At 37.3% G+C, this 14,668-nt stretch overlaps 1 protein-coding gene across 3 annotated transcripts in view; it reads left to right on the forward strand.

Annotated features, from left to right (window-relative positions):
* The window catches only part of DRC8 (dynein regulatory complex subunit 8), a 107,363-nt gene extending 93,817 nt beyond the window's left edge, over nt 1–13,546 (forward strand). For all 3 annotated transcript variants that reach the window (XM_019730867.3, XM_019730866.3, XM_019730868.3), the window contains 4 exons: nt 8,106–8,185; nt 8,804–8,846; nt 8,955–9,021; nt 13,259–13,546. In XM_019730867.3, coding sequence (XP_019586426.3) covers nt 8,106–8,185; nt 8,804–8,846; nt 8,955–9,021; nt 13,259–13,374 — 306 coding nt within the window. In that variant the 3' untranslated portion in view covers nt 13,375–13,546. The remainder of the gene's footprint in view (nt 1–8,105; nt 8,186–8,803; nt 8,847–8,954; nt 9,022–13,258) is intronic.
* The last annotated feature ends 1,122 nt before the right edge of the window (nt 13,547–14,668 follow it).

A 14,668-nucleotide genomic window follows, 5' to 3' on the forward strand; every position in this document is an offset into this window, starting at 1 on the left:
TAACAACCCTCTCTAAGTAATTGATAGGACAGCCACATAAAATATCAGCAAAGATAGGGAAGGTCTAAACAGTACCATCACCCACTCTGACCTAATTGGTATTTATAGAACACTACACCCAACAACTGCAAAATACAAGCTTTTTTCCAACTGTACGTGGACTGTTCAATAATATAGATTAACTGCTGGTCCATAAAACAAGTCTCATTACATTTTTAAAAATTACAATCATACGGAATATGTTCTCTGATAAAAAATGGAACTAAATTAGAGCCTACTTGAGAATACGATAATCTAGGAAATCCTCAAATATTTGGAATTAAGCAATAAACTTCTAAATAATTCATGAATCAAAGAAGAAATCACAGGGGCAATTAGAAAATATTTTGCCCTAAACATTAATGAAAGTAGGAGTACTAATGTGGCAAGAAAGGGTCTTAGAGACGGTGTTGGCATTCTACACTGCCCCACGTTTCATCTGTGCCTTGTGAATCTGTATGCGTGAAAGTCTGATAACTAGGTAAGAGCTCTGATGCTGGTGAACATGATTGGACAGTCCAACCCTTTGCGTTTTTCCAATACTGTTCAGCACAATCTGAGGTCATCTATTTATGTGTCTGTCTTTCACGTCTGTAACATGAGCTTCTTGAAGGCAGAAAGTTTATCTGTTTTGTACATCATTGCATCCTTAGCACCAAGAACAAAGCCTGAAATGTACTGGTTCCTGAAGTCCTGAGCAATATTCTGGTTGTAATTACACTTTCCCTCTCGCCCCTAATACTTAGCACAGTTTAATACAATTATTAGACTACTTACAAGACCTGGTAACAGAACAGTAGCAAATGTGGAAATTCAGGTTTGCAAAGCACTGCAGAGCTATTTGAGTGAAGAGTTTTATTATTGTTCTGACTCATGTGCTCAATACTTCCAAGTCTATAGTAAGTAAAAGTAATTAAAAACTATTGTGAGCTGGTGAGCATTCATTCAACAAGTAATTATTGAGCATTTACTATGTGCCATCTCCAGAGATACAGAGGCACAAGAAAACTTAAAATTACCCATCCTAATTTGGCTCATGAAAGGTTTGAACATTTTCACAACTGTGAACATCAAAATTTTAAATACATAGGCATTTAAATACTTGAGATAGTATTCAGTCCCATTCATTTGGCTAAAATGAAGAAATCATCCACAAATAAATGTTCTATAGCATTTTGCATATCTGTGGTCAATGATTTACTGTTAAATTAATAGTGGTGAGAAGCCTTTATCATGTCAAAGTGTGATAGACACTCCCTAGTAACTAGTTAAAACAATGTAATGATTCTACTGAGTTATTTCCTGTGGATGAAAAATACCATGCCATACCAGACATGCCACAAGCCCCAAAGGTCCCAAATCAGGGTTTCTTATTGCTTTTAATTGGTTAAGTATCTTCAGAAATTTTTTTCTTTGGAACTTTAGAAATGGCTGTTTAGTTGGTAGGATGAAATCTGCATAATCCACATACTTGTGAAGTGGGAATTTCCATCAACTGGCACTTTAATTATATCATTCTGGTTCCAGAAGAGCCTTGAGGTCACATTATTCCGAATCTGACTGTACTTAGCTTCTCAGAGACTGGGAAAGGATGGAGTAATTACTCTCTTACTATAAAGTAGTTGGTGACATGAAATATTTTGATCTGTTGTTTTGCCTACGCATCTTGGCATTGAGGACAGTGGGAGAATGGAATAGACGTGCCCTAATTTGTGTTCATGTTAAATGAATTGTAGACCTGGAGGTACTTTGGGGATTATCTCGTAATGGCTCCCAGCCATTACTTCTGAATAGAAATAGGTAAATTTGGGGGTGGGGTGAGGGTTGAGGAAAATGTGTTGTACAAAGAATACACTGACAGTGTTGTTTATTTGTAGTTGCAAGAAAATAGTAAATGCTGCTAAAGCAGTGATCAACAGCAGGAAAACAGGAGCCAGGGAAATCTGTAACAGAGGTTTTAAATATTAATGTATATTTATAAATAAGTATGTTTCATAAGTTTGTGTAGAACAGAACCATGACAATGGAGTAATACAAATTTGTGTTTCGAATTTTTTATTGTATAAGTAATATTCACATTACAGAAAATTTTTAGAGAAAAAAAATCCTTTCCAATAATCCATCACCTTAATATAATCATTGTCAGTATTTTAGTGCATTTCCTTCCATATTATTTTCCTGTACATGTTTTAACATGACTGTAATCTTATAGTACAATTCAGTATGTATAATTCTGAAGCTTGTTTTTTAAATCTAATTCTATCACAATCATTTTCCATGTTGTTACAAAGTTTTCATTATTAAAATAAATACATGCTGATTAAATAAAACCGGACAGGAAAAAAGTAGGGGAATGGTTTCTCGAGTATCCATCATTCAAACACAATGAGAATATTTTACTTTTTTTACTCAATATTACATCAAAACAATTCTTCCATACTGTTATCTAATCTTTAAAAACTAACATTTTGAGAAGGAAATCCTGTCATGTACGTACTATAACACGGATGAACTTTGAGAATATTATGCTATGTGAAATATGCTAGTCACAAAAAAGACAAATATTTCATGATTCCACTTACATGAGGTGTCTAAAGAAGGCAAACTTAGGAAAGAAAGTTCTGTTGTTGAAGATGCATTGAGAGTTTGAATAAAATTGCTTTATAAAATGTAAAGATATATAAAATGTAAAAATAAACAGTGCTATTTAAAAGTTAACATGTTATATATATGATTTTAAATACATCTGTGGACCTAATAAATTTATATATTATTCGACTTGAGCAAAATTCTTGTAGGGAATTTTCTCATTAGGGAGAAAGAGGATCACTCTTTATTCATCACTATATGCTGCTATCTATTGTTTTAACCACTGCTCCTTTTCTTAAACCAAATCTCAACCCAGGTCAAGCTTTTCCTCCAATGTTATTGCAATAGAATTTTAAACAACTGCGTTTGGTGTAAATGGGTAGAAGAGTACCTTAATGGGGACAGTTACTCCAACACTGGCTGCCTCTGTCAAACAGGAGAGGACCACACGGGGGTAAGGAGGAGCTCTCATGCCTACCTAAGTGGAGAGAAACCGGAATTGAAGGGTGTGAAACAATTAGTGTAGCTGGAGCCCTTTGAGGCCCCTCACCCCCGAAGGGGAAAATCGGGAAATGAATGGCTTGACAGCCACTGATTCCCGCATAGCTCCAAATTGTAGAAGGTCATAGTTGGAAGGGACCTTATCAATTACCTGATTTAGCCGCCTGTTGATTCTTAGAATCTCTGACAGTCCAGCCAGAGATGATTTAGTCTTTTTTTCTTTTAAACTTCTAGTAATAAGAAAGGGACTTATAACCCAAAAGAATCACATATCCTAATTTTTGCACAACAGCCTCTGCAATGTTTGAATAAGTAATTAAAAACAAAACAAAACAGGCAGCTTTACAATTATTTTGTTCTTCCCAAGGTAGAGAAATATTTTCTAAATTGTACTTATGCTTTGCTTTTTAAACATGATTTAGGTCAAAACTTATATATGAGTTATTTAGAGTCTAAATTGAAATATTTTTTACTACAAATAGTTAAAAAAAATTCATTTGCATATCTTATTTGGTGACCTGGAACTGGTTGAAATGTAGGTGCTTTATAAACTATCTTAACTACTGATATTATCTTGCTTTTGTGAAGCATGAAATAGTTCAGTTTATTGGCTGATTGTTATGTCACTGGGGAGAAATGAATTTTCACCGTGTGTTTTATTGTGCCGATTCAGTGAGTTCAGCATTAAAATAAATAATGCTTTAATGAGAAAAGAGATGGCCTGATGATTTCACTATGGGAATGGGAGTAAAGAACTCGGCTGTGATCCCATCAAAACACCTGACTGACTTTGAGGCCCAAGATAGGCCCTTCACCTCTCCGTGCCCGAATTTCTTTAGATTCAAAAGAGATGAAGAAAATGGATTTTTACCAAAGTAGGGTGAGAAGCAGCATTTGTCTCCTGCTGTGAGACGTAGATAAATTTTGAGATTTTTAAAAATCCCTCAGTAGTTACATAATTGAGACTTCTCCATTTTGGGGAAGAGGATGTAGAGACCGTGGAGCGTCTGAAGGCACTGGTAGCCTCGCGAAGGTGGGGCCCCTTTGTGTGGCAATGAAAGCAGTGTATTTTCTTCAGGTCACTTACTCCACCATAATTCTCTGGAGGAGAAGCTGGTGTATCAGGGCCGTGGTCTTCCAGGCAAACATCTACTGGCACATTATTAAAGTGAATCCACTATAAATGGTACTTGAAGGGTAAGCTGGGGGATCTTCCTGCAAAGAGGTTGTATACCTTGGCGTTCCTAAATGCTGCCGAGGTTACTATCCAACTGTTACCTCTTTTTTAGCACATTAGCCTTCCTCTTAGGTGAAACAAGCTAGATTATAACTAACTTTGCCTCATTCATGTTTGCAACAAAAAGATATATTTGTTTTATTGGTCTTTGTCTTTTGAAGAAGAGGGACGTATTTGGTGGCTGGCTGTTACTCTCCCTCTCCTATCAGTCCAAAGAAGCAGGCAGGGAAACAGCAGAGATGGAAGCCTCACTGCTAATCCATATACCCTGTCCACCAGGCAGGGGTCCCGGGCTGAGGGATGAGGTATTAGATATGCCCAGCAATTTAATACATTTTCGCCACCTTCCATGCTGCAATTTACAGATAGGAGGCAGAACCAAACTTCCGTATTAACAGTTAGGTCCATATGTTGGGTCACGGATGATGTGTCCAAAATTTTATCACCAGAAATTGATTCTTTAGGAGGAGGTGTCACTGCATGATACAGAGACAAAAGTGTGTACGCTATTGATAGAAATAATAATCATCATAAACGATTCTCAAGGTTCATGAGGCACCTTCATGTTATCACATGTAACCTTCACGAAAGCGTGTAAGTAGATATTGCTGTTCTCCCTTTATTACAAATGAGGACACTGAAGCTAGGGGATGACTTTTAATCAGAATATTTTAAGCTACCTTTGGCCTGACATGGTGAATATATTGTGATATTTTTCTACGAGAAAGGCAACAATTTTTTTTAAAGACCCTAACTAATACCAAAGTTAAGTGGGTTTTCCCAGTATGACTTTGCTGTGAGTGAAAAAAATGGCAATGAATCTCTAGTCTTTTCAGAAATGTCTGCTATAATTTAGGGACTCTTTCTTGAATTCATTTCATTATAAGTTGGTTAATTGAGTTTTCTCCCAGAGAAAGTAGGTCTGAACTGCCCCATTTTCTCTGTATCAACTCTATAAAGTCAGTTCTGAATTTTGAATATCTGCTTTGCTAATCTCCAATAGATAAATGTAGGGACTTAGGCTCATGATAGTGATTCAAAGTCTTTGGATTAAAATGTGCCATACATATTTAGAATACATATAGATGTATATATACATATATATGTTTTATTTGTAACAAATAATTCTGCTGTAACAAACAGTGGCTTAAACAACTGAAATTCATCTCACAGTCTGGAGGCTAGAAGTCCAAAATCAAGGTGTTGGTAGGGTGGGTTCCTCCTGGTGGCCGTGAGGGAAGAATCTGCTCCGGGCCTTTCCCTTTGACTGGTAGGTGGCTGTCTTCATGTTCACACGGCATTCTTCCTGTGTGCATGTCTGTGTGTCCAAATTTCCCCTTTTTGTAAGGACATCAATCATAGTGGCTTAAGGCCCACCCTAATGACCATTGTAATTTGATTACCTTTGTAAATACCTTATCTCCAAATAAGTCACATGCTGATGTACTGGAGTTATGACTTCAACATAGGAATTTGGGGTGGATACAGCTCATCTCTCTCTCTCTCTCTCTCTCTCTCTCTCTCTCTCTCTCTCTCTCTTTCTCTCTCTTTCTCTCTCTCTCTCTCTCTGTGTATTTACTATATATGTGTATATATACACTATATTTTGTGGTTTGTATATATACATATATATATTTGTATATATATGGTTCAATATTTTATATATTTCTATTAAATCTTAAAGTCATTTTAATACATGGATTTAAATAATCATTGAGCCATCATTGAATAACAAACATTTCTAGAAAGTAGTGTTTGTCTTATTGATGGTCTCATAAAGTTAACTAGCTCGTTCTGCCCCAGAAATAATAGAATCACGTCTTATCTGTGTGTCTCCACACACCTGTTTCTAAATTCTCAGAAGTGGTATTCTACTCTATTCTTGTTTCTCTTTTGTGATAGAGGAAAATACCATATTTTTAAAATGCCATTGAGATAAACGTATGGAATCCAAAAAAGTGTGGAGTTTAGTGAATAATTATGTATCCATATTGGTTCATTAATTGTGACAATGAACCAATTACAGTTGTATGTACTATAATATTTTAAGAGTTAAGCACAGGGGAAACTGGGTGAGGGGTATGTGGGAACTCTGGACTGTTTTTGCAACTTTTCTATACATCTAAAACTATTCTACAATAAAAAGTTTATGTAAATATTTAAAAACCATTTATAAATAAAATAGTGTCTGATAGATATAAAATAGTCCATTATGCTGTATTTAGAATTATCATATAATTGTATAGTTTTGATGCCATTGCTTATGTATCTTTTTGTTCTAAAGAGTGGATAAGATGTGGCCTCTAGAGGACAGTGTTGGGTCATAGATTCCCACAATCTGCTCAAGTTGAAAATGAAATTACTTTTCTTTCTACTTTTGAACCGCAAAGCTTTATTCATCAGCCCTCATTCTGTCATTAGATGGAGGACATATTCTGCTGACAGTGGAGTGTGGGGACTCCACTCATACTACATGAGAATCTAGTATAAACATTCAAAAAACAGTTGTCATTTGGATGACAGTGTATATAACTTAGCAATAATAACCTATAGATTTCTTATTTTTTGCTCAAAGAATAAGTCTGTTAAAAGCCCTTCTGTTGAGTTGGGATATATGAGCCTTTTGATAGGATTTTTGTAAGGGAGTGGGAAATGTACAGCTCCTTGTAAATAGTCTGACATGAAAGTTAGATCAATGGTGCTTTGTTCAGCCACACCATCAAAGTTGAACCTATGGACAGGAGTCTTTCTCACTGTCATCTAATAGTGCTGGTTTCCAACAATTCTCTTTCCAGGTATAGCATTCTCTTACTTAGTGGTAGTAGAACAAAGTTCCATTGACCATCTAGGTATTTAATAAGTACTACTGACCTGATATATACTTTGGTCCTTGAGATAATGGTTGGTCCCTTAACCTGGTCTCTTATCCAGTGTTCCTTGTTTTAGGGAAAAACATCACTCCATCGCATTTGTGCAAGTTAGAATCCTGGGAGTTGTCCTTGACCACTCTCTTTTTTCTCATCCTTGCCCGTAATAGATGCAGCACCAGGTCCTATTGATTTTACTTCTTAAATATTTCTTGAAACCATCCACTTCTCTCTCCATGCCACCACTCTAATCCCTTAGGTTATTACTACAGAAGCTGCCTCACCTGCAACCAGTATAATCTTTCAGGCACACATTTGTGAGACCTTCAATGATTTCTCATTGGTCTTAGGATAACAACCAAGTCACTTTCATGGACGATAAGGCCCTGCAAGGTCTGGTTCTTGTCTCTCTCCAGCCTCATCTGGAAATACTCTCCTTGCTCTCCATCCTCCAGCTTCCTGGCCTCCAATGCATCACACAGGGTCTTAGTGCTTATAATTTCCTCTGTGTGGGAGTCTGTTCCCTGCTGTCTTTCTCTAATGACTGCTAGCCATCCTTTGTAAATCAGCTCAAGTGTGATTTCCTCATGAATGCCTTCCCTGATCTCCTGGCCTAGAAAGTTTCCTTTATTTATGCTCTAATAGACCCATGCTGCTTCACTTCACTGTGCTTACATAAACTTATAATTAGACACTCAGCTTTGTTGTTTTTTTGATTAATGTACGTCTCCACTATCAGAATATAAAGTGTGAGCAGGGACCCTGCCCACGGATGCTCATTATCAAATCCTCAGCACTTGGCACAGTGCTTAGAAAAAGTAGCTGCTCAGTACACCTGTTGAATAAATAATATTTTTTTATTAACTATTTAGGTAGAGGAAGAAGAACCCACTGGATACGTTCGATTTGAAAAATTTCTTCCAGTGATGACCAATGTACTACTGGAGAGAAGGTAAGAAAGTAAGTGCAGTTGTTAAGATAAGGTAATGATTACAATTACATTAATTCCAAATCACTTGGCTTTTTCACTTTGTCTTTTGTACTCAACCAGTCTTTATCTCCGGAAAGCTTCAGTCTAACTTTTCACTGTGCTTCTGAACTGCCAGTTGGGATGTGCTTAGAAATATCAACCACTTTAGTATCAACTAATAAGCAAAGTGTAATTAAATGGCAAATAAGCTACAAAAAGCATAAATCAACAACATTCTTACTATCTTGTATTTTGAATTATCAGTGTAAATAAGAATTAACCCTAATTATTTTTCTAGAGAAAGTATAGCATTAGCTATAGTTGGTTTATTGTAGAAATTTTGTTCCCAGATACATTGATTTCCATAATGACAAAAAAAGCTAACAGATAACATGAAACATGCCAATGATTTTGAACTAAATATTTCCTGTGGGTGTGGAGTGCTTTCAAGTTTTATATCTAGAAATCCAAAAAGATTTCAGTGAGGAAAGTATTATTTTTCTAGTATGTTAGCAGCTGTTGTTTCATTTCATGTAATTATTTGTTATGTAGAGACTGAACTAAATTCTGTGGCATTTACTCCTTTTATTGCATAATTAGATACAGACCAATTCCAGAAGATATCCTTCTTCGAGCCTTTGAGGTGTGTAAGCTCCAGATTTTATATGTATTTACAATTATATGAAAAATTCATCATGTAGAATCTATTCACCGAACGAAAATATAATATCTGTCTTTTCTTTTCTCCTAGGTATTAGATCCACTTAAACGTGGGTTTCTTTCTAAGGAGGAACTGATCAAATATATGACTGAAGAAGGTAAGAGTGATTTATTACATAAAATCATGATTTATTTAAGTGATTAATAATTTAAAAACAATTGTACAAAAATTCTAGGGGATACTTTAAAATCAATCATTCTGGTTAAAAAGAGTTATGGACTATTTTTATTATTTTGGTATTGGGGTGGTTTCTGTTTTGTGGTGGGTAAGAGGAAAAAAGGTAGGTTTAGGGGAGATGGACTGTTGCCTTATAGAATTTTGTAAAGTATAATGATGCTTCAATAAGTGGAAGGCATTTCATTCACTTAGAGTATTTCCAGAATAAAAGGTATGCCATCTGGAAAACATGAACTATCAATCGCTATAAATTAATACCTGTTACTAGATCAATGATTTAAATTGGAGTATATAAAAATTCCTTTTTAAAGAGCTTTTCAGTTGTTGAAGTTACAGATAATATAGCCTCAATTGAATATGAATTCACATGAAAATTTTCAGTTTTTTATGCTAATGGAACCATTAGATTTGCTTTGAACTTGAACTATACACACACTTACAACATAATGTCTGTACACCTGTATATGCCAACATATTTCCTTTAGGAATCCTCTCTGATTAGGCTGATGTGTAAATTTGTTTTCTCTGAATGTCAGTAGCCTAATGGACATTTTGTTGTCCATTCTTATATTGGTCACTTCCTTCTCCCATACAAAGTTAGACTTCTGTCTCCTTGGTTCAATTCACTGGTTCACAGATTGAGTCCTGAGTGATTCAGAGTTGCTAATCACTTGAGACAGCATCGAAAGTGCAAGTAATTTTGAGTAGGGAAGGCTAAGACTGCATCTACATGTGCAACTGGTTTAACCATTTTGACTTGATCCATCTTTAGGTGAGAATACAGGAAATGAGAGAATGATCTGATAATCATAGCTGCCACCCAAGAACTCTTACAACATTGTGAAAATTATCTTAGGGATTAATTTTCATGGAAATATTATGACTTTCAAAGCATCAGCCTCTTCATCCCATGGATTCATTTCAGGAAAGTAAATCCTAGATTATATTAGACTATATGAATTTAGTCAAAGTAGCCAGAAGAGTTTAATGTCATTGGTATGATGAGGGGTACTAAGTAAGGTGAGAGGTAATGATACTAAAATCTGTTCCCTTTCTCAAGGATAGTGTAGTCTTATTTAGGGAAATAAACCTAACTTATAACACAATTCAAAAATATAAGACAATGGAAAAAAATGAGTATCAGCCTGGAAAGCTTGGTCTGGGAACAATTTTTTTGAAGAGAAAATTGGTTTTTTAAGATGGTAGAATTTATGTGGGGAGTTATTGAGAGCGGGGGTAAAATCTTATGCATTATAGAACCCCCCACACCCAGAGTAAGTCTCAACGAATGTTTGTTGAATTAATGAATGAACAAGTAGATGAATGAAGAGTGGGTGAAGGAGCCAATGAGAGGAAGACATAGCTGGAAAAAACAGTCTGAACAAAAACTGGGAGGTAGGAATGAGCATATTTGGGAGCCTGTGAGAAGACAGGGCCCAGAAGGCCTTGCTGGCAAACAGCAGGAAGTGAGTCTGGCTCGATCTACTGGGAGGAGGTTGTGGACGCCTGGGCTCAGGAGCTTAAAGTTTATCCTGTGGGCAACGGAGAAGCACTGTCGGGGTTTGAGCAGATGATTCACACAGCAAGGGGATTGTGGGAAAGTTAATCCAGTGTTGATAGGTTGGTTAGATGAGTGAGGAAGAGGTTAGACTACGGAGACCGGTTAGGAGGCTATCTCAGCATTTTGAAGCTACCCTAATAAGGGCCTGATCTGGCAGTGGCAATGGGAATGGAAAGAAGAGATTGATGCAGTAGGACTGTCTCCCGCGGGATCCACGGGTCGTGATGAGTAACAGAGTGCAGGCGACAAAGATGGGAGCTGAGTCAAAAGGAATGAGGCTTTGACCTGGCTGATGTATTATGTGACGCTACTGACTGAACTAGGGAAGTCAGGAGCAGATTGCACTGGATACAGAGACAATTCCACTTTGCACAATGTCCGCAGAATGTCAATCAGTTTGAGAATATGCATTCTGAATGCCCAGGATGTCACATGATAAACATAGTAAGTCACATTGAATCAAGTTCCTACAAGGTAGAAGTCCACATGTGCCCAGGCATGTGTTTTGTGTCAGACAGTATTTAGCAGCAGGGAAGAGCTCAAAAAATGTTTTTAAACTAACACATGTTGCTACTTATGTGCCAGACAGTATTCTAAGTACTATTCAAATAACAACACTTTTATCCTGATAACAACCCTATGAAATAGGTTATTCTTTTCTTCTTCTTCTTCTTCTTCTTTTTTTTTTTTTTTTTTAAGATTTTATTGGGGAAGGGGAACAGGACTTTATTGGGGAACAGTGTGTACTTCCAGGCCTTTTTTCCAAGTCAAGTTGTTGTCCTTTCAATCTTAGTTGTGGAGGGTGCCGTTCAGCTTCAAGTTGTTGTTCTTTCAGTCTTAGTTGTGGAGGGCACAGCTCAGCTCCAGGTCCAGTTGCCGATGCTAGTTGCAGGGGGCGCTGCCCACCATCCCATGCAGGAATTGAGGAGTCCAAACGGCAGCCTTGTGGTTGAGAGGACACGCTCTAACCAACTGAGCCACCCGTCCGCCCCCGATAGGTAGTATTCTTATCACTTCCATTTCACAGAGGCGCAGAGAGGTGAAGTGACTTGCCCAGCATCTTAAAGCTAATGAGACAACTTAGCATTTGAACCCAGGCAGTTTGGCTCTCAAGCTTGTACATTTAATCGTTAAGCGATTTTCCTCCCATCCTTAATCAAATGCTGCATCTATCTCCCCTTACCTGAGGAAGCAGTGTGATGACCTTCTGTAGCTTACTGTGAGCAGGGCTTTGTTCTCAGAGATACAGTTTGGGCTTTGAGCTCGTGGGCCTTGAGCTGGACTGCTGGCCTTCAGAACTCAGTTCTATCCGTTTCTCTGTTTGCTCATGTTTTCCACTGTAAGTGGGGCTGACAGTTTTTACCTCTCAAGAGGTGGTTGAGAGATTAACTCAGTTAATACTCGTATGTGTGAAGCACTTAGATACATGCCTAGCGCACGGTGGTTCTCAATAAATGTTTGTTACTAGTATTCTTTTAAGGACTTACGTGGTGCCCATCAAAGTTCATTGGCAGCGGATTTAATATGTAATGATTAGGTATAAAAAACATTCAGAATTTGTCTTTTTGGGCATTCTTTTTTTCCTTAGGATGTAAGCATGATTTCAAAAGAACTCAGCATATTCCCCTTGTTTAATAATACTATTATCATTGTCATCAAAATCCCCACTAGAATAATTTCTAGATTATTAACTGAATTCCAATTTAGAAAACAGTGTTTGTAGCAGCAGGTGACTTAAGCTCAGAACATAGGTGACCCTCAGGCCTTGGTAACTTACCTGCTTGGATAAGACTTTTTTACAGGTAAGGTAGCTATTTGGATATTTCTGTATTTTTACTTAATATCAGGACAAAGTTCTATCGTTGTTGACAGCCTTTTCAACATTCTTCCTGAGTTTCCTGCTCATCTGGGTGAAAGCAATAGCCAACATGGCCCTCAGCTGTTGTCTGAATCCAACTAAAGCCCACAGATTTTCTGTCCAACTTTTGGTTTCATTAGATGGCAACACGGGGCCAAACTATAACAAAAAGGTCTGTTTTGAAATGGATGATAAATGGCATCTGTTACTGGGTTCAGCTGGCATCACCATGTTGGCCAGGCCTGCTTAGAGAATATTTAGAGACATAATTGTTACAATTTCAAGGCTTTGTTATCTCCTCTTCAGCAATTTTGCATAATAACCAACCATTTCATCCTCTCTTCATACCCTTACTAAATATAATGTTTAGACCTCCTATAAAACTGGGACTTCAGGTTAATGCTTTGGCAATTTCAATAGTTTTACTTAAATAAACAACCTCATTCATGATGTCTTTATGTCCTCCGCTGTTTTGGCTGGAATGACAGAGTCTGTAGGTTGCTTGAGCTCTGATATCTGCATGCAAAGTAAGTCCCGAGTGGCCAGGGGTACAACAGCATTCTCTTGGAACCGCTGGAGACTGTCACGATATGCTGACTCTTCGGCCTCAGGGAAAGTAACTAGCGACACAGGGTGGGCTGGTGGGGTCCCATGGCAATTAAACTGGCTAGCGGGAAGGGAAAGGACAAAAACCCCATCAGATTGTAAATGATGAATTTCCTTTCTTGTCCTTCCCAGGTGAGCCGTTTTCTCAGGAGGAAATGGAAGAAATGCTGTCGGCTGCAATTGATCCAGAATCGAACACAATTCATTACAGGGACTATGTAACAATGATGGTGATAGATGAAAATTAAATACTCTAAACAATTTCTAATTGAAAGGACAATTTTTAAAATTGCTTGTCCTTGTTAATCTGCATTTTATCTTATAATTACTACATATGCTAATTCATGCCTCATGACAACTATGTCAAGACATTTTGTTTTTTAAAAGATGATCATAACAATTAAAAAAATTCATTTGGTACGTCTTGCTGTGTGGAATGACAAATTGTTAATTATGTTAAAACTATTCTTAAAACATTTTAGTATTACCTATGGATTGTTCAATTTTCTACAATAAAACCCAGGCTACCTTCAAATTAATTAAGCTGACAAAATGAAAAATGACTAGAATGACCCCAGGTTTGGTATATAAAGATCTTGGGGAGGAGAAGAATGACCACAAATTGAAAATGAGTAGTAATGTGATAAAAGCTTCTTTTAAAAATAACAGCATACACTTTGGCAATCTGAATGTGGAAGGAAAGTTATTAGCATGAATATTAATAATCAATCCTAATGACCGCCAATTATAAATCTCATTTGAAATGATAATAACAGTGTAAAAAATGTAAATTTGCTGATCCAGCATTTTACCATTTATGGAATAGCTAAAGGAGTTGAGATCATTGAATCTAGAGAAAAGAGGACTGAATGGAAATGGATAATATAAGGAAGTGGTAATTATCTTCTGGTCTTTAGAATTCTTATCTATTCAGAGTACCTGAGTATTGTTCTGTATACTGAGAAATCTTGTGTTGTGCAGGAGGTACAGCTGTGAAAGAGCAGAATAAAGTTATCTCAGCACAAGGAATCAATAGAAAGAGACACGGGGACTTAGAAGTAAAGGGGAAACTAAGGTAAAGGAAAATGAATAATCTTCTATAATCAGTATATGCTTTCATACACACACATGCACACACTCACACACGTGACACGGATCTCTATTTAAAGGTGCTTAACCACTACATGTGTGTATACACATAAACCTTTCATGTGTTTCTTCCTCCTAGGTATAGTCTTCCCCCAGAGAGGAGGCTGCTGCCCAAAAGACTATGTGTCACTGTTCATTTCGTCAGGAGACATTTGCTGAGCATTAGTGGGTAATGTGCGAGGACTGGAGTTGCCAGGTGAATCAGTCCCCACCTGATAAATGAGGTCACAGTTTAGTGAGGAGGCCTGCAAGTTAGAGGGGCACACTGAGGGCACTGGAGGTACATACGAGGGGGAGGCAGCTCAGCCTGGCAGGAGCTTTCTGGGAGATGAAAGACTCGAGGAGACAGGGCTTCCTAGAGCAGGTACCGCTGGACTTGAAGATGAGCCGTTT

The sequence above is a fragment of the Rhinolophus sinicus genome, chromosome 6 (genome assembly GCF_057876585.1).
Source record: "Rhinolophus sinicus isolate RSI-liver-muscle chromosome 6, RSI-T2T, whole genome shotgun sequence".
NCBI lineage: Eukaryota > Metazoa > Chordata > Mammalia > Chiroptera > Rhinolophidae > Rhinolophus > Rhinolophus sinicus.